At 40.6% G+C, this 20,368-nt stretch overlaps 1 protein-coding gene and 2 non-coding genes across 5 annotated transcripts; 2 read left to right on the top strand and 1 right to left on the bottom strand.

Annotated features, from left to right (window-relative positions):
- The first annotated feature begins 1,357 nt into the window (after nt 1–1,357).
- Nucleotides 1,358–20,278, top strand: spag17 (sperm associated antigen 17). 3 transcript variants are annotated; one of them, XM_051076160.1, is made up of 49 exons: nt 1,358–1,437; nt 1,533–1,660; nt 2,233–2,373; nt 2,754–2,813; nt 2,993–3,121; nt 3,384–3,543; nt 3,675–3,887; nt 4,060–4,235; nt 4,419–4,565; nt 5,398–5,473; nt 5,599–5,717; nt 5,868–6,068; nt 7,219–7,323; nt 7,486–7,636; nt 7,871–8,074; nt 8,229–8,266; nt 8,384–8,500; nt 8,837–8,991; nt 9,118–9,227; nt 9,310–9,380; nt 9,757–10,020; nt 10,162–10,276; nt 10,677–10,817; nt 11,001–11,105; nt 11,356–11,504; nt 11,688–11,796; nt 12,049–12,212; nt 12,376–12,490; nt 12,644–12,798; nt 12,988–13,108; nt 13,200–13,672; nt 13,852–14,037; nt 14,162–14,301; nt 14,609–14,739; nt 14,984–15,117; nt 15,224–15,412; nt 15,692–15,805; nt 16,066–16,117; nt 16,406–16,496; nt 16,619–16,669; nt 17,114–17,207; nt 17,443–17,554; nt 17,785–17,824; nt 18,010–18,074; nt 18,514–18,650; nt 18,806–18,984; nt 19,163–19,223; nt 19,433–19,580; nt 19,859–20,062. In XM_051076160.1, exons 2-49 carry the CDS (start codon nt 1,553–1,555, stop codon nt 20,047–20,049), a joined length of 6,507 nt encoding a protein of 2,168 aa, XP_050932117.1. In that variant the 5' UTR covers nt 1,358–1,437; nt 1,533–1,552; the 3' UTR covers nt 20,050–20,062. The 3 variants fall into 3 exon arrangements, with proteins under 3 accessions (XP_050932117.1, XP_050932119.1, XP_050932118.1); XM_051076162.1 differs by adding an exon at nt 20,114–20,278 and having other exon boundaries at nt 1,386–1,660; nt 19,859–20,024; XM_051076161.1 differs by having other exon boundaries at nt 1,386–1,660; nt 16,409–16,496.
- Nucleotides 4,870–4,942, bottom strand: trnar-ccu (transfer RNA arginine (anticodon CCU)). The gene has a single exon. It is a non-coding gene; the product is annotated as a tRNA-Arg (tRNA).
- On the top strand, nt 6,234–6,304 carry trnag-gcc (transfer RNA glycine (anticodon GCC)). Its single transcript has one exon. It is a non-coding gene; the product is annotated as a tRNA-Gly (tRNA).
- Nucleotides 20,279–20,368: the final 90 nt, after the last annotated feature.

The following is a 20,368-nucleotide window of genomic DNA, read 5'->3' as shown; positions in this document are numbered from 1 at the left end:
TCATTGAGATTGCACAGCTCTGCATGGCCCAAATAAGCTTCTATTATGGAGAGCCAGTGTACTGTATAAAGACTGTCGTTAGTGTATATGCCAAGACAAATCCCTCAGGAAAAATAAGCAGCCAGTTTGACCATTGGGAATCGTCAAAGCTAATTTCTGGTGTTACACTTTCTGGTGGTTTTTCTTGAATTTTCACTTGGACTGCACAGAAACTCATAAAGTAAAACAGGAAATACTTTAAGAATACTGGCCATGTTTTTCTTGTTCATTCTTTCTCAATAAAGTGTTGAAATGCAATCATGAAAGCAGCCTCATTTCACCGTTTCACTTGACACAGCTAATGAGAATGGTCTTTTCCATTTAAAAAGCTGAAATGTAATTGCAAGCCTGATTAAAAAAAGAATACAAATGATCATTGCCTGAGCCTATGTAGGAGTGGTGAGGTGGCATTACTCGCTTTACTCTTCATTGTCATTTATTTAATACAGTATCTATATGTTTATTTTGCTTTATTATTCACCTGATTAACAAACTCTCTTTCTTTGAATAAAATCTGGCCAAGGTTAAATCCCCTATGCTGTATTGTCTGCAGTATGGTTCAAAAGAGGTGAGTATTCTACTCTAGATTCATGTGGTATAACAAATTAGAATTAGAGACTCTTCCTTTGTGTTGCTATAATTTCACCTTTTTTCTTGCTCCTTGGCTCATCTGGTGGAAAATGGTTTCATCATTCTTTACATAGATGGAATGACACCAAAGCGGTTCTGGCACTGAAAACAAACCAACTGTCTTTAATAATGTCAGTCACAGTTTTGTGGCTCAAGCCAGGAGAGACAGAACCAAGAACAATTACTGCTCATAACTGCTGCCATTAAACTTGTAAAGAGGAGTCTGAGCATGTCATGTGTATGTGTATGTTGGATTCCTTGTTACATTTTTGGATGCCGGATGGTAACAACTTTTGGATTACTTTCTTGTGAAATGGCTGCAACGTGTACAATTAAAATGAAAAACAATAATTAGAATTTTATTTAACATAGACAAATAGTGTGTAAGATATTACCATGACTTGGGGATTAATCTTTTGACTTAATACTTTGACTATTTGGAGTCTTCCACCTCAGTGGGTCCTACTGCCATCTGGTGGAGAAAAGGAATGACAATAACATTTGCCAGAAAATGACCTAGAAAAAATGATGTTCAGCTCAACACAAAATATTCAGTGAACCAAAAATGTGATTTTTTTTTCTTTCTTCTATAATTCTAATGTGTTCTCTCTCTTTAAAAAATACTTTAGTCAAACATCATTAAAACCGAAATATGTGCTTCTTCTAGCTTTTGTTTTGAAACTTTACAGGAAGAGTTAATTTGGTACACTTGATACTGGTGTCCATGCAGTTGCCAGGGGCAACACAAGCACCAGGCGACGCTGGCAGGTCAAAGTCACAACTAACTTGCAGTGTTTAACCAGTGATATTTCTGATTTGGTAACTGTAAGGCTATTTTCAGTGGTCTGTTTTTTTAAATGTAGAGAATCGTCATTGAGTAGAAATGCCACCAAAAGCAGCCAAAAAGGGCTCAGCTAAAAAGCCCAGCGCGGCTGGAGCCGCAGTCAACAAGAACTGGGAGGCTGGTCTCACCGGAGCACAGTTTGAGGAGGTTTGTTATCTCACAGAACTCTTTCTTTACTTCTTCTTTAGCTGTGTGTTCAAAACATTTCTTTTTTCAGCATACAAAGTGAAACTTCGAGAGTTCTCAGGTAGAGTTCTTATTAGCTGGCTAGTGGCTGCACATAGTACGCTGTCAGTGTTGCTAGCTACAGTGTTCAAAATGCTATGTGCGTGTTTACTTCACCACTTCAGGTAGAAGTGAAGTAGGATTAAGAAACTGGAGTATGTTATCTTCCTCAAGACAGTAACTACAGTAACATTAACAAGGTCACTGTATAATTTGCTGAAATCAGTGCTAAAACTCCCGCAACGTTTGTCACCCCAGTAAAAGTGAAAAAATTTGGAGCATTAAGACAGTGTCTCTGAGGAACGATCAGCTTACTCCTGTCACTAGTAATGTAATTCATGATGTCTCTGAAATTGTTGTTTTATCAGCGTAAACCTGTCAAAATTAGTTGTAATGAAAATAGGGAGAAGTATAATGTGAAATCATGTAACTTTTAGCTGACTAGATGATGATATTACTTATGTTGTATCGTATTGTTCTGATTCCCCTTTCAGGATTCATGGCAGGCCTGTGTGTCTTTGGTGGTTGGGAGAAGTCAAGAAGATGAGGATCTGATCCAGGCTCTGGCTCTGGCCGTGCAGCAACCACAACGCAAACTTTTCACATTGTTGACCTGGGACAGCACCATTGCAAAGGTATGCCTAGTTTGGTTCAAGTTCATTTTATTTATAGTATTTACTTTATTGTGGACCTGCATTTCCTCTAATGGCCTTCACAGGTTTAAAATAATGTTTAGATTAAACGTTACATTTCTCCCCTTTTCTATAATCTAGTCATTTGTTCAAAATTTGTAAATTGTAATTGATTATTCCACAGTTAACTTTTTCTCAGATCTCAGATTTTACAAATTTTTTTGTGTCTTTGGTTCCATTTCTCACTGTACAACAACAGCATGGATAGCTAATTTGATTGAATACTCATTTCATCATCAACTGATTTGCCTAATGATAAATTCCAACTTAAATACCTTGTATTTTGTTAATTGAAAACCTTCTCCGGCCCAACTTTATTACAGATCCATGACCTGGGGAATCCCAAAGCAAAAAAACCTGATGATGTCCCAATGTTCTATGAGGTAGGCTTGGCATGTCTTAGCGGAGTAAATTCATATAATATGTCAGGTCCAGTGTACTGATGTCAAAAAGAGAATAATGTACTTTAATTCTTGTGTTTGTGTGTGTACACATGTGTGTATGTTATTTGTGTGCTGGCTTTGCTCTTTTGTGTTTGTGTCTTAAATGTTTATATGGGTAGGTTACAGAGCCCGCTAAGGTGCTGCTGGATGCAGGAGAGGAGATCCCCTGTGACCTGATGGCCAAAATACTGAAGTTCCAGCTGCTTCAGATCAAAGCCATTGATCAGCAGAGGAGGGAAGCCGAGCAGGCAAGTTTTTCTTCATATATGTGATTCAGCATGTTAACAATTTAGTAACAGTCCTGAACTACAGTGGATTTCCCCTTATGTTTCATTTGTAATATGGCAAAGTATTAAAATGTTTCCTGAGTGTATTTCTTTACTTTTGCACTGAAGTATTTGTAGCCAAACATCAATATATGGTCCCAGCAATGATGCGACTTGAGTTGAACAGTGAAAAAGAATTAATGGGATTTTCCCATTGTGTCATTTTTATCCACTTCTGTTTAAGGCTGAGGATGAGAAGGCAAAGGCTGTTCCTCCCTCTGCCAAGGACAAAGGAGGGGCCAAGGCCTCTGACAAAAAGGGAAAGAGTCCACCCTCACCTGTGGGACCAGAGAAGAAGACCAAGCTCAAGCGCAGGGATGATGTTGAGCCACCTAAGTTCATAGGTAAAAGCTCAAATTAAAACCAACCATGCTAATAGTAAATAAAACCACTGGTATATATGTGTTAGTGCTCGGGAAAGACAGAAGAGGTTGGACATTAGTATTAATATACTTTTGTGTTTTTTTGGGCACAGATGATGAGCCAGATGACGGTCCTCAACACTACATCCTGGTGCTGGGCTTCTACCAGCCTCACCTTATTGGTGTCCTTGATGCAATAGGTGTACACATAGCTAATGTCATCAAATTGTGTTCAGAACGCAGACAAACTTATGAGGTGCAGCAGGAACAACACACCTCTAAGGGCAGTGAGCAGAGCCAGAGAAAATCTCCAGTTTTGGATGGAGGTAAATTGCTAAATATTTGTGCATCTCTGTCTTTACACGTTTAGTGATGCATATCAAAAATGCACAATAGTTTTTAATTGGTTTCAGACTTATCAGTGTATTTTATTATATATAGTTCAGATGGCATTATTTTTGTTACATTTGAGGTATAAATTAAATCAATAAATCACAGACTCAGCCTGTATGGAGCAGGCTGCAGGGGCCAGGAGGTTGGATCTGTTCTGGTCTGGTCTGAGACCAGTTTTGGACAGGGCACCGCTGGACTCCAAGCTCCATTATGTGGCTCAGCTCAGCTGCACTGTCCCAGATCTCTTACCTTCCCTCCACCCACAGGACCCTGATGCTATGGTGAGATATATGTTTCATAGATGTGTTCTTAATGTTGATTTTCTTGTCTCATCTTTTGCTGTTTCCCTTTCATCTCTTTCAAGATCAATCTGCCTCACTGTCTCTGCCTCATTATGTGTAGTCTTACACTGCCTTTGACTTCGTTTTGATGCTCATCTGTGCGTGGGTTTACTGTGTGTCCAGCTGGAGTTGGGAAGCCGAATCTTTGGGGGTGTTGCCAGTCTCATCTATGACTGTCTGGACTGGCGCAGACAGCATCAGCACTACCTAGATAACATCAAACTCATCAGTGTACCCACTGTTGTTGGGTTGGATCTTCAGCCTGCAAAGGTACACACATAAATATTAGTCAGTATAGCTACACAATAGGGCTGTAAGTAATGATTATTTTCAATAGTAATCTGCAGGTTATTTTCTGGATTCATCGACTAACCTTTTGGTCTATAAAATGTCAGGAAAAACAACGCCTTTTGTGTGTTTGCAGTTCTGAAATGTCTTGTGTTCAAGCCGCAATGTTAACCTTGAAGATAATTCTGCTTCTTTTGTAAAAGTCTTTGCATAGCAGAGGATGGTTTCGATCCATCGACCTCTGGGTTATGGGCCCAGCACGCTTCCGCTGCGCCACTCTGCTACACACCCCAGATGGGACTCGAACCCACAATCCCTGGCTTAGGAGGCCAGTGCCTTATCCATTAGGCCACTGGGGCTGCTGTGAACGTGCTCTCAGTGTTCAGTGGTAGTAACACTGACACGGCCATCTTTTTTTGAGAGATTGTGTGAAATAAAATCAAGGCGTGTACAGAGCCTGCCAAAAGTCTGAAGTACTGAAATGCAGCTACTTTTACAAACCATTCCTGGGCTACTGATCATCCCCTCCACATTGACAGAAACAGCAATAGCGCTGGAAACAGATGCTGAATATGTATGGACCAAGCAGCTTTGTCAGTCATGTCCATCATAGTGATTGTTGCATGAAATTATTGCCAAGTATATTTATTTTCATACAGTATGAAGTACGGTATCATCAGCTGTCTTACAATGTGTTTTGACATCATAGTATAGAGTAATAATCAGCTGGCTGGATATTGGGTGTATAATTTCAATATATCAAAACATTACTTCAAATATTAGGTTATGTGTTTTTGTGTGTTTCTCTCACCAGGTTGAGCCGACCCCTCTCCCCATGACTCCACGCTCCAAGAAGAAGTCAGCGCGGGAGGAAATCCCACCAGACCAAGGTAAAACCTTTCTCTTCCCGCTCTTGAATTTTTTGTATATGTTTGTGTGTGTGTTTGAATGAAACACTCAGACAGGATGACAAACTAACCCTTGTTCTGTTCTATCCTCTCCCTATTGTGGACAGAGACTGAGCTGCCTCCTCTCACTGCAGATGTGGACGTGCGTTACTATAACAACCTACTGAACTTGGTTCCACCTGAAGCGTGCTCAGTGCCCCTTATCTTGCACTGTATACTGGAGCAGGTCTGTGTGTGTATGTATATGTCAGTTGCAGCCTGTTTGTGAATAATATAGGAAGGGTTATTTTTTATTTTGTATTTTTGCTTACAGCACCAAATAGTCTGATGGTGTGTCAACTCAATTTTTCCTATGTTTGTGCATTTGTGTCTCTAGGTGGTGATTTCCACAGAGCAGTCTGACTCAACACAGTCCCACGTGGCTGAAATACCCAAACCTGATGATGGTCCCTGGTTAGACTGTCAGCTGGTCAGCTACATGCTGCAGAGCTTCTTGCCTCTTGTGCACACAGAAGAGGAGAAAAGCCACATGTTAGATAGCTTGCTGACTATAGTGCAGAATGAGGAAGACAAGAAGGTATAGTCACCATAACAGCAAACTACACACACCCTGAGAAATGAACAGGTCTACATTTGCTGTGCAAGCAAACATGACTGAAAAAAACTAAATACAAAACTCAGAGTGCATCATTTTCTCTGAAAAGTGACAAAAATTCAGATATCAAGGGTATTTCTATATGTAGCATTGGTGGTTCAGTGGTAGAATTCTCGCCTGCCACGCGGGAGGCCCGGGTTCGATTCCCGGCCAATGCAGCACACATTTTGTTAAAGAAAAGGGGCCTGTGGACGGCTGAGAAGAAATAAGTGGTTTGTATTTCAGTGGGTGGGGCACACAAGAGCCAATCCCCACCAGCTCCTGTGTCATGCTAGGTGGCCTGTCGCTGTAGCACACAGAGAAGGGGGGGCTGAGATGTGAAGTGGGAGGGGGAGGGTGACATGCTGGCTTTCAAGAGCAGACAGAGAGCATATGAGAGGAAATTGGTTGCCTCTGTCAGTTGCTGTTTTTGTCTTCTGCTGTCGCAGTAACAGCTTTAAGAGCATGATCTTAAACAGAAAACATATATGTTAGTGATTGAAATCCCTATAAGAACCCTTCCCTTATATTTGCATTTTAGAATGTTCACTCTGAAAATAAAATACAAATAACACAGCTTTAAACATGAGAGAGAATCTCAAATATAAATAGAAAGAAATTATAAATATGTTGAAAGCTTTTTCCCTTTATTTTCTGGTTTTCAATGTTATTGGGAAGAGAAATATGAATTTATTACACACAAACACATTAACTACAAAAACTGGTAGAGCATAGCTGGGCCACAAACACGATACAATATAAATCCAGCAGATGGTGCTATAATCACATGGACAGTGCAATCACACGCGACTACAAAATTTGAAAAAATAAATAATTATAAATATACCTTATAGGAAATAATGGTTCTAAGGTAAATCCTTGTAAATTTTACTTTCTTCTGTTTACCCAGTACACACATACACACACACAATCCCTGGTCTCCAACCCCAAATATGGAGTTAAGGTGTGTGAGAATTACTTTTTATTGGAACTGTAAAACTCATTGAGGATTTCCCCTGTGACTCCTGATTTTTCAGACACACAAACTCTCTCCATTTCTCTCCATTTTATTCCCTTTTGTCCTCTGAGTTAGAGGTTAGCAGAGAAGTTTGGAGCAGAGGAGACTCAGAAGAAGTCGAAGCACCCCCTGGTTATCAGACACCATGATGAGAGGGCACTACGCTTGAGGGACATCAGTGTAAGAAAACTTTTTTCTGATTGCACTCTTATAATATTGATTAACATAGGAATTTACTTTATAGTTAATGTAAGTAATTGTGTGCTGTATTTTATCCTTATTTTCACCTTTGGTGTTTTTGGTGTTTATATACTGTGTGTTTATGTGTGTACTTCCTCATAGGCTGTTCAGGGTTTTGATCCAGCAGAGGTGGAGCTGTCCATGATGAAACTGTCTCCAGTGTGGGAGCTGATTCATTCTGTAGCTCATCCGAAAAAGACCAACTCATGCTGGATGGCAGTGAAACAGCAGCTTCAACACTACTGCACAGATGGTCAGGGTCAGAAACTGTCAAAGGCACCCACATCAATGCAGCACACCCATTATTGTTGATTATTAACTTGTAGCTGTGTTCCTGATTTTTTTTGGAAACATGATGTAATGTTTTTGCAGTGTATCAATCAAAATAATTACTTACAGGAACATGTTGGTCAGTGTGGGTTTTCTTGGGAAAAGCTCTCGACTGGTTTGCTTGCAAATGACCTTATAATATGACGATGTCCTGCAGATGTTGTGTCATGGCCTGAGGTGGAGCGTCTGTTTCATCAAAGTGTATTTGAGGCTATGCCACTAACCAGGCTGAACCAAAAGGGTGTACTGCTGAATGCTGCAGGACCACTGGAGCCAGGACAGCAGCAGACACCCACAATAATGCCCTGGGACAACCCACTGTCCTATGCTAAACAGCAGCTTCATAACCTACAGACAAAAGGTCTATTACCTTTGTTGGTTAATTCAATTATTGTGATGTTGTAAAACAGTACAACTGTACAAAGGTACAACTGATATAGGAAGCTTGATTACCTTAACATCTCTCAGCTGTATTCAACTTTACTGCCATGTCTTACCATTTCTTTCAACTGTAGGCCCAACATTTCTCACTGAGGACCCTGGTAACACAGAGGTATTGTTCATATCTTCTTATTACTGCAGCTTCTCACATTTTGTATATTTTGATAAAATAAGAACATTTGTTCTGGTTTCCCTCCTAATAACGTTGCATATTGTTTGTTTTCTCCAGCACTTCAGTGAGAGAGTGTGCAGCTATCTGGACCTATCTGACGTTCAGAGTTGTAGGCTGAGATCTCTATTTGACTGGCATTATGCTGAACACCACGATGCTTCCATCTTCCCACAAGTGAGCTATTTTAATGCTAAACCACCACCATAGCTATCAGATTAGACATAACGCCGTTACTTCGCATTAAATTCTGAATTCTCTTTTCTGGGAGGCTTTTAATGTGAAAATCTGCAGGAATTGAGTAAACTGCAGGACTCAATTGTAGAACAAATAATACACACTTAAGGTTATACACAACAGCAGAATGTTGTTCATCCCAGGTATTAAGGAAAAAAGACATACTCCACCACTATGGTTGTGTTTAAAGTCAGAAAAATTTAAGTATTTCAGCTATTCCTGCAATTCCACTTCACATTTTTACAGTTTTACTTGTATCATTTATTTTTTGCCTAGGTACTCCAGTTAGCCTCAGAAGAATACCGCTGCTTGGACACCTTCAGAGGAAACCATAACAATGTCCTTTACATTTTTTGCCACAATCCCAAGAGTCCCCATCGCCAGTGCAAGGAGTCCTGGGATGCAGCCCTTCACACTGATGTCAAGTTCAGGTCAGAATGCAATGTCATCATCAGGTGACATCAGTAGTGCCAAGGGTTTTTTGTCTGAGAATGCAGAAGAACAAACTGACTCTCTGTATCAGTTGGTAGCCTACTCTGTTGTTATCTTTCTGATAGGAATTATCTGGAGCATGTTGCAGATAACATTTTGGATTGGACAACAGAGGAGGAATCCAAGAGAGAGGCAATGCAACTAAAAAATCTCACTCATGCTGAGTCTCCAAAAGGTATTGTAGCTGTCAGCATAAGGCTGTGGCAATGAGACTGTACCTACCACCATATGAATACAATGCTTTCTCCCTGAAATAGATGAACAGGCTACAGAATCTACAGAGGAGGAGGACACTTTGGAGCCAGTCATCAGGAAAGACTCCCTTAAAGTCAGTACCAACTAATGCATTAACACTTACTCATGGAGAAGCTGTGATCGTGTTTTTAGCACCAAACCAGATCACTTATCAAATTTAGGAAGAATTTAATAACCTGGTTTTCCTCCCCCTGTACGCCTCCCCGAATAATCACAGAGAGCTCACTGGACCAATTTGACCCAATTCAAAATCAGCCATGGCATTATTGCAATTTACAGCATCACAAGAACCATTATTTTCTCTCTTAAGATGTGTGTGGATTATTTATTATCTTCTAAAAATAGAGCAGGGTCAGATTGGCCTCTTCCAATGTCTCCAAAGCTTAATTACTGCTTTGTAGTCCCTCACACTTTGACTGTAGTGTGTTACTGTGTGCATGATGTCACAGGCCTGGAAGTTGGAGCAAGAGAGGCTAAAAGAGGAGGAGATGGCCAAGAAATCAAAGAAGGAGAATACACCAAAAGGCAAGCAGCCGAAGGAGGACACTAAGTCGACAGACAACAAGAGAAGTGCAGCTTCGTCTGGTGGTGGCAAGAAGAGCAGAGCAGAGACAGCAGGCAGCTCAGCCAAGACTCCCAGAGAGACCATTAGTACCACAGTGCCCCCTATGGAGGAAAACAGAGACCTGCATCAGACAGAGGAGGACTTCAATGTGAGAGCATGCACAGAAAATCAGCAATCATCTGAGCTTATGTTTGCATTAGAAAATAAACAGTAGGACACAGATAGAAAATGATCAGTTATATCTGCTTACATTACCATGTCTGTATGGCTCTTTATGTGTGATGTGTAGGGTTTCATAGGCTACAGCATGGACGGAAAATTGATCCATGTGTCAGGTCATCTCCAGTACCTTTTCCCTTCAGATGGAGGACACATCACCGTGGAGAATGTCAGCTATGTTCAAGGTATAAACACAAAGTTAAGGCTGTAGAATGCTCCACATTTCCAGTGCTTTTAAAAGCACAACAAAAGTGCTTATATCCAGACATAATCAAACCATTGTAAGTTCTGGAATCATACCAGCAAACAGCCTAGACAATGTAAGATTACAACAAGAAACTACACTAGCAGTCCTTTTGTTGTGCATAAGTGAACTATTACCTCATTATTTCTCTCCCCCCTGCAGCCTGTAATAAAGGAAATAAATGTGGAGAAGCAGTACATTTATTTTCTGTGCTTCACTGTTAGAAAATTGAATCCAAGAACCAATGAAAAACAAAGTAAAGCCAAGTTATTCCTCTCTTAATACCTGTTGGTGCTTTGGCTGACTGTCCACACACGCATTTTGTGCTGTTTTCAATCCAGGTTCCAGCCTAATGAAACTGGCTGTGAAGAAGGATGGACATCATTTCTACACACATATCAACCAAGTTGTTATTGATCCTGTGAAACCTCCACCTCAGCAGCATGACAAAGAAATCAGTGATAAAAAGGAAGATTGTAAAGGTAAAGATGCTGGAGGCTGAGCAGCATCCTGAGGTAACAGGTGGCTACATTAGAACCTGTTTTGTAATTTTAGAATTATTTTTATCCATCCTTAGAAATTTTTAATGTTATTTGGTGGATAATACTGACAAACAGACTAAGATGACTTAAGTGTCTCTGTGTGTGCATCCTTTCCACTACCAGATCCTGTGGAGATGAAAAGAGTGAAGCAGGGCTCCCTGTCAGCAGTGCTACACAATGGAATCCACCTTTCATATAGTTTCTATGGTCCCACAGGAGAATACATAGGTATTACACTTGAAACACATACGATTTCAGCCTTTGTGAAGTTTTAAATTGTGTCTAAATATTTCAGTTTCAACCTTAAGTTGAAAACAGTTTGAACATGCTTATAATTACTAACTGTGTTGTAAAATAACTCATTCTGATATGCTAATAATTTCAGTGTTCTAGATTATTATGTTTGGAGTGGACAAGGTTGAATCTTCTTCACAGTGCAGGTAGTGTTGACAATGTTTCTTTTTTGGTGATGCTCTAGTGAGTCCCCAGAATGCAGAGGAGGGAGTCACAGAGGCCTCCACCATTGCTCCCAAACCTCTCTCCTCCTCCACCAAGGGAACAGACCTGGATTCAGTTCCCTCCAAGATACACACCCCATCCAGCCAGAACAGACCTCAAGAGTCCCAGGTTTCACAAATGTGCATATGTTTGCAAAAGAATACACATTTGTATGTATGTATATATGTATATATATGCACACTCAAGCACAGAGAGAGAGAAAGGGAGAGAGGATCTTAACCATAAAAAACACTGTTGTATTAATGTTGTAAATATTTTTAATGCCAAGCTACAGTATGAACTTGTTTGTAGACTAAGTCGTGTGAAGGCCAGCCAGCATCCCCATCAAGTCCATTCAACAGTCTCAACCTGTCTGTTCCTAATGGCCTACTGCTGCAGTTTCTGAGAGAGGATATTCAAGGTCAGTCATGCATTTTCTTGGGAATGTACAATATATACAGGTGTCTGTGCCATCACATTTTTACAACATGCTTGTTTACTTTGCTGTGAGAATAACAGTCAAGAGTGTGGCTGCAAACAGGAAGAAGTTCATGTTAAATGAATGTGCCCTCTTTAAAATCTGAGCATGTTATCACAGAACTACTATATTCCTATGTATGACTCTACACATATATTCATTCGCATATAAGTACAACATAATTTGTGTGTTCAGGAGTGTCCTCAGAGGAGCAGGGTATGTTAGTGAGACAGAGCTTTCCTCTTCATGGTGGGGGAGACCTGCCACAGCTTCAGGACCCCTCCCTCTCCAAAGAAGTGTCCCGCATTGTCACCAGCCAGGGAACTGTGATCCGTTATATGAGAGACATGTCCACAGAGGTATACATACACATACACACATACAGTAATGTACATCTGATTAAAGGTAGGTATTACAGGCAGAGTTGCGACATCAAGAATTCCTACATAAAAATGATGAACTCTCATGACAGTATATCCACACAGGCACACAAATCAGTAGTTTCATCTTTATGTACTGTAGGTGCTGTTTGCAGATGGCTCAGTCAGTTTCAGCCAGGATTGTGGTCCGGTGTGGGTGCCTGACTCTGAGGTTGAGCAGGAAAACACTCCCCAGGAAGCTGAGGACTACAAGAAAGGTTAGACTGCAGTGCCACTGAGTCTAAAACATTACTCTCCACCATCTAATGCTGTATGATACCCCCCGCCCCCGCTGTGAGGATAATTAGGTATCATTTTCAATGACACGTTGTGTCATACTGCCTTTGTATCTTTTGTGTGTGTCTGTACAGAACAGAGCTCAGAGAAGGAGGCTGATGCTCAGAGAGGGTGTTGGTTAACTACGACTCCCTCTGGAGCTCGCATCTGCACTGTGGGGACCACACACAAACACATACCCACCACCCCTCTTCTTGCCTTCAAGGCTACAGACCCCATCACCCATGTGGTAAGACTGCAGTTTTACTCCTGATGTTACACAGGTTACCTCATAGTGACATTTTTTGAAATTGTAATGTATTGAATGTAATTTTGATGTTAAAGATGTGGGCGAGATAGAGACACAGGTCCCATTATGAGAATCGACTTATGCCTTTTATTTCCTACTACTTGAGCTTTGCATGTGTTGTTGTGTCAGGTGATGCTGAGCCGGGAGGATCTGGTGGTTTCTGTCCAGAAGCCAGATGGATCTCTAAGTGTGGAACATGCAGATGGAACCAGGATCACCAGTCTCTATCAAGATAGGCCACCAGACATAGGTGACCAGCAGAAAAACCTGTATCTCCAGACTTAATTTTGTCATTTGTGTGTGATTTTTGACCTGAGTCTGTGTGTTTGTTACATTTACAGGGGAGCAGTCTGAGAGTGTGACTTTTAAAGCCACTTATGAATGTGTATGTGGCTACACTGAGTGTGTATGTGTCACACGCTGCGCTGACAGCATCACTGAGAACAGGCGCACCCAGGATAATTGTGACATTGGAGAAGTGAATAGCACAGACAGTGTGGGGAAAGCATGTGACAAGGAGGATGCATTTACAAAGCTGAGTGACTGTGAGCATGTGTGCGATGAAAGGGAGTGTGCTGAAAATACACTGTATAAGAACGGAGAGGAGAGTGTGTTTGCAGACAAGACTGTGGCTGAGAATGGTGAGAGGAGTGCATGTGAAAGTGATAAGGGGAGTGTGTCAGCCAAAGAGCGGGTGGTGTTGGTGGAGAAGGAGGGCTGCGCCACAGTGGTGATGTATCCAGAGCGACATACAGCTCATGTCTTTTTGGCTGATGGAACTGTCATCACTGGGAACAACCAAGGAGCCTATCAGGTGGGTAGTTTATGCCAAACGCTTTTTTTTTTTTTGAAGAAAAGTTGGACTGTCTTGATGGAAAGGTGTACTTTTAGCCTATTTATATCAGTGCTGTCTACCACAGTGTGAGACGTCTATAACAAGACATTTGCACATTTGCCTATGTTTGTTTGTGTGTGTGTGCTTGTGCATCCAAGGTGTTCCCATCCAGTGTGGGGCTTCTGCAGATCCATAGTGATGGGAAGTGTGTATACTCGTCTGACCTACTTGTGACCCCCACTCCAAAGGGTGGCACTCCCATAACTCAACCAGGAAGCTACACCATGAGTCATAGAGACACAGTGGCCTGTGACATTACAGACCCCGATGGAAACCACTTCCAGGTCGGTTACCAGCTTTATAAGAGGATGTTTGAAAGTGACTCGCACTGGGAGACAGAGAGTTTAGATCCAGTTGTCTTTCTGTGTGATAGCACAGTGTTGGAAATAATGGCAAACTGTGTTGCAGGTGATGGAGGATGGGCAGATATCAGTGCTGAGCATCAGTCCTGCTCCAAGCACACTGAAACATGATGAGGAAGAGCTAGAGGAGGAGGAGGACAGAGAAGTGGCCAGGCTTCATGTAAAACACAGAGAACATTGTCCCAGGTGGGTTTCCATACATATGTACAGTAACTTACTTGATATTTCCACACTATTGAAGCTTTTTCACTTCATAAAAAGTTAATGAATAGTCAGCTACTGTGATTTCCCCATTCAGAGGGCACATATTCATTAGTATACTGAATGCTTTGTTGGAAAAGAAAAGCCATTACTAGTTGATGACTGCAAAATAGCAAAATAGATAAATCCCATGATATTAGTAATAATGTGACAGCTTAAAAAAATGTAACATTATACTACTTTTATGGATGGCAGTGTTACTGACAGGTTGAGTATGTATCCTGTCCTCCAGGCTGTTTCTGGTACAGGAAGATGGCTCAGGTACTGAACTGCTGAGTTCTCAAACTGTAGAGGAGCTGCTCTACCAGGCGTACTCTGACCCTACCATAGCAGTGCTGAAGGAACCACTGCCAGACACACAAGGTACACTGTTCAATATCATATAAATAAAGAAACATAATACTCATAAAATAAAATTACAAAGGGGATTCAGTAAGATTTTTTTTTATTGTCTTATATATCATGTTATATTTTAGTTAAAAGCATAATATATTTCCAGAGAAGTTAATTAACTGACTGAGGTTGAGTGCACAGATAAATCTAATTCTATCTCCAGAAAATAATGAGGTGAAGGTTTGGCAGTGTGTTTGTGCTTTGACTGTTCCAGATGAATTTGGCATTACCATCCTAAAGCCCAGTCACCAGAATGTGTGGTCCCAGTGGAAGCTAGGGAAACAGAACCCTGACATAACCCCTCCCAACCTCAGAAACCGCAGCTGGCATGATTTCCCTAGTGCAGAGGTACTTGCATGCGTAAACATATTGCACATGTACACACGGGAAAATTAACACACCCAGGGCTAATCACTGACACTTCTCTCCTTTTTGTGCTTCTCTCTATTTGCAGAAGAAGAGCCCAGGTCCTCCATTTGGTACTGACATGGGGCGAGGTCTGTCTCTGAGGGAGAGGTCTGGTGGTTCTGCAGTACAGCACCAACCTGTCAGGAGCTGCCCTAAAGTCCTGGAGATGAGGGAACTGTACCAGCACAGACCATTCACCATGTCCCTCAAAAATACTATAGATGCACGACTGAAGGTAATACTTTTATCACCCTTTATCTTTGAAATGGTTCTGAGGTGATATTTTCCCTGTCTGTTTTAATTTTTAGATTTGGTTATTTTTAGTAGTTTAGATAGTTTTGCCAAAATAAGCACACTGTTTAAAATGACATTAGAGCACCAGTATCTCTTGGTTTAGAAAGAAACAGGTGTTACATAAAATACCAGGTACCTGAAAATGATCCTACTTTTGTTACTTTCCATTTTATCATTTAGACACATTCTGACAAATGCTGAAATGTGGCTTTGACTGTAGGAATACATAGAGAGTCTGATGGAGAGGGAGCAGCGATCGGAGGAGATAAAGGTCAAAGACCCTCGCACTGAGGAAGAGAATGTCCATGCCAGTGATCTGCTCAACCTGGTCCTGGTCAGCACACACACGCAGACACACACAAATGCACACAAATGTACACTCTCTATAAAAAGCATACAACATGATGCACATTAGGAATATTCCATTGCCTTTACTGTGACTGTTACTGAGTATAATAGACTGAAAAATGATAGTGTAGGGATCTTTCCACACTGCATAAAGAGTTGAAGACAAAATAAATACATTTATACAAATTATTGTCATAGAATAACATTAAGCAATCTTAATGAAATGATTAATTATGTTTTTGCTAGTCTTTCGCAGAGGAAGAAGATGCAGATGACACCTCTGAAAAGAGGACTTCAGGTGGGATAATACCTCTTGCAGTGTTCTGGTTACACTTTAGAATTGACCATCCTCTGGTTTTGTTCCGTTTTAACTTATTAATCAGACCTAAGTTGTGTAAAACTGGAATTAGACTATTGTTAGTAATTCTATGTAATCATATATGTTATCATTATTATTTTTTTCTTTTTTCTTTTGGTAAAATTGAAATGAATATGAGGTGTATTTTAGGCGAGTTACATTAATAGTTTGACTTGTGTAGTGTGTGTCACAGACACTTGTTCTAATTTCCATTGTGTGTATCCACAGTAGACATAGGCAATCTTTACAGCAAAGGTATTGGAGCCCAAGCTGAGCAGTCAGATGCTTCAGAAGACATGGCCACAGTGGGTAGTGACAGGTAAGAGAGATTAAACTAAAACACATGAATATATGATGTAACGTTCTCGAAAGTGACAGTTCCAGATATTAAAAATTCTTAAACTGTATCAATATCTTTGTAAACCCCCTTCTCCTATCCAGTTTTACCAATGGAAAGGAGTCAAAATGGACTGAAAGACTTGCACAATACAGGTAAATATACAGTACTTGTAAATAAGAATTAACCATTACTGTGACATTTGGTATCTTTGAAAAAATACTGACTCCAGTGAAGTTTTTACATGTCAACATTCACTGCAACAGTGAACTAATGTAACAATTGAAGTATTATAGTCATAAAGGCATCTTCTAGACATCTGGATTTACACTTTTCCAGTCACTGATGTGTGTTAATTGTGGAAATGTTATTCCCTTTTTTTCTGTATGGCTGCTGCTGTGAGTTTCCTTTGAAAGGAGTAATTTGGTACAAAACTACAACATCTACCGCAGCTGATTCAGTGCTACTAAAAGAGGCTGCAGGACAGATAACGGACAAATATAGGAGATTATGGCACTACCACGGCAACAAGTGCATTGAGTTTGTACTAGTAGCCATTGACTCATCAGTAATATTCTCTGCATGCTTGTGTACTTCAGACAGGAGGTCTGTGAGGAGAAGAGTTATAGAGATGCTCTGAGAAGAAAGAACATTGTTCCTTATTTCCACCCAGAAAATATTGCATTATACCAGGTACTGTATGTCTTCACTTTAATATACAATAGGTAGAATAAAGATAGAGAATCATTTATTAGTCTCACAGCAGGGAAATGTACAATATAATATAATATACTTAACTGCACTTTATTAAATTATTGTTATGATCAAAGTCGTAAGTCTAAACACACACTGAATTACCATTTTTGAATTTATACTGAGAAATATGCAATGTACTGTAAGAAACACAGCGTCGTGTCTTGTTTTTCAGAATCTGCTACAGCAGCGAACACCAGACATGAGGAGTCTATCCATGGAACTCCCTCCGATCCCCAAATCAGACAGTGCTGAGACCTTCCTGAAAGATGCCCCACAAGAGGACAGTAAGTTATTATACTGTCAGTATTTACAAAGAGCTACTGAGATGAAACTCATTTTAAAGGCTGTCCTGTTGGGAATCCATACCGAGAAACTGAGGCTGAATTGACCTGAATTCTCTAAAAACATAAAATTCCACTTTAAAGCAATTGGCAAAGTGCATAAAAAGCATTAACTGAGCACTAACTAGATTTGCATACTGTATAACATACTGTATTTGTGTTTGTCTTTGCAGCCCCACGGCCTTTAAACCCAACACCCTCCCAGTCAGCAAGGTAATAATGAAAAAAACGTCATGAACTCTTTCTTGTTTTCCCTGTGTCTACTGTAGGTTTTCACTCAGTTGTAGCTGATGACAAAACATCTATGTCTGTTTATTTTAATTCTATAAATTGCTTGTGTAATTTATGTTTACAGTTGCTTCTGTGATACTGCTTAACACCTGGTGTTTTCCTCTTAGTCGTGCAGCAGGAAGTGACAGGACATCTGAGAAGAGACCCACTAACCCAACACCTCAGTCTGCTGGTTTGCTTCTTACCCTTCTTTTTTATTATGTGTTTAACTGAATCTTCCAATCAGAGACCTCACCAGTAAAGTGTGAAAAGCCAGACTATTCTCTGATTAGTTAAAACAGAGTGTTGTGGAAGAGTATAATCAGTCAGGAACTACACTGAATATTGCTGGGACGTTTTGAGGGCATAGTCTGTGTTCTATTTAAAGCATCATCAGGCAAGAGAGCACATTAAACCTGTCCCATTTCTTAAATGCATGGTACAAAAACATACAGTACTTTTCTATTCAGTTTGAGGGTGATGGTCATAATCCCCAACAATGTATATGATTCACAGTCTGATTACCAGATTATTTTCAGGTTGGATGACATGCAGGTTAGATGGATTGAACACTTTTATGTGAATGAATGAATGAATGGCAGACCATATCCTTGTGTGTCTGTCTGTGCCAGGTGAAAGCAGTCTTAGGCGTCCATCAGGTCCATATAAGTCAGTCCAGGTGGATGTGACCGGAAAGCCCAGGAGGAATAAAGTCAGACTACCGACCTCCATCCTCAGCTCTAAACCAAGCAGTGTACCAAATCAGCAGGTGCTCAAACATTTAGACACATGCAAACAGAAAACATGTGTTGATGAACTGTTCCCTGTTCATCCCCTACATGCAGTATAAGCTTCTCTCTCTATCACTGTCACACAAATGCTGTTCACACATGGGTTCACGCATCACTCTGTCCCCTATTCCAGTTCCTATCGGTGGAAGAGCCAGTGAGGAGGAAGTGTCGAACGATTTCTCTGACTGATCCAAATGTTGTGGTGAGGGGGTTCCAGCTCCTCCCATCCAGTGCTGACTTTGGTACCCTGCAGGAGGGCACCTCCTCAGCCATTACTGTGGTGATGAAGAATGTGGGTGTTGACACCTGCAGGTACAGATGATGATGATCCAGCTGATGGGTCGAGAATGGGCGAATGATTAAAAAAAAAAAACAGGCAGATTTAGACTTCAGATAGGTGCAAGGCGATTTGTGGGTCGCCTTCAAGTCTGAAGGGAAAACTTTGACCTGTTTACTATTCGTGGTTTATTTTGATCTGTCTCTCTGCCAGGTTCCATGTGAAACAGCCTCCTCCTGCTACAGGCCTCCGGGTCATCTACAATCCTGGGCCTGTAAGTTTCCATGTGGATGTTATCATTACAGTAAATGTTTGTCTTCATACATGAATTAGCTTTTTTCCAATAAATATGATCTACATTTTTAAAGATACATATTTTAACTTAGTGAGGACAAGTTATCTTCTATCTCTTAGTTGTTCAGGTGTTGCGTGCATTGGTAAGGACAACAACTAACATATGCTGTGTACTGTATGTCTGTCTAGGTGGCTGCTGGTTTGCAGGTAGAGCTGCAGGTTCAGCTGTTTGCCATATGTACAGCTCAAGCAGGAGAGGTAGAGCCAAAAAAATACATCTCCCAGGATATTATCATCCACACCGAGACAGACATCCTCTACCTGCCCGTCACTGCTAATATCCTTTGAATGCCTCAAGAAATGCTTTACTTTGCTTTTCTTTCTCAAAGTATTTTTAATAATCAGTTTGTTGTCCATAAACCAAATCAGCTGACATATTTTTTAAATACATGGTCACAGACTTAACAACAGAGATAATGACATTTTTTCAGAGGAAGGAAACTGAAGTAATTCATGTATAATTGAAGATAAAATACGAGTGTCAACAAGTATGAGTGGCTCAGTCAGGTCTGTATAGAGGAAATATACATGATATTGGTCCTTAAATAATTTCACCCATCCTCCCTGAGAGGTTATACGACATTTGGCTTAAAGACCACACCAGTGCACACAAAAAGAAAGGCTCCAGAGTACTTGAACTGTCCCCCAGCCTACCAGTTGGCCAAGGAGTCATACTCAAACAACCCAGCACCCTGCCGACCAGTCCTGCAACAAAAAACAGGTCTCTGACTGAAGCCAAAAAATAAACTAAAAATCTCACTTCTTTGTGTAGAAAGAGTGTCAGTATTGCTGAGCCTGTTTCTGTTTCAGGACATCCTAGTCAACGGGGAATACACAGAGCCAAGATTTCACATTGCTCAAGTCTTCATCCCATTATTATCATATAACACGCCTCTGTTTTATTCCCCCAAAAATGACGTTTTAATGGGTTTTGATATTTTCCTCTAAATAAAATCTTTATAAAGACTGAAATAACTGTATCAAACCTGTATATGCATATGTGTTTACATATTTGGTGTGTGTGTTTTCTGAGGGCATTTTGACAAATACTAGCTGTGGCCATTT

The sequence above is a fragment of the Lates calcarifer genome, linkage group LG15, assembly GCF_001640805.2.
Source record: "Lates calcarifer isolate ASB-BC8 linkage group LG15, TLL_Latcal_v3, whole genome shotgun sequence".
NCBI lineage: Eukaryota > Metazoa > Chordata > Actinopteri > Centropomidae > Lates > Lates calcarifer.
Note: the sequence above shows the minus strand (reverse complement) of the source record. Positions and strands in the feature narration are given on the sequence as shown.

Coding starts and splice junctions, on each gene's coding strand:
- spag17 (XM_051076160.1), top strand. CDS start 1,553: ATGCCACCAAAAGCAGCCAAAAAGGGCTCAGCTAAAAAGCCCAGCGCG. Junction 7,637..7,870: donor TCAACACTACTGCACAGATG/GTCAGGGTCAGA, acceptor GATGTCCTGCAG/ATGTTGTGTCATGGCCTGAG. Junction 9,381..9,756: donor TCAGGAAAGACTCCCTTAAA/GTCAGTACCAAC, acceptor ATGATGTCACAG/GCCTGGAAGTTGGAGCAAGA.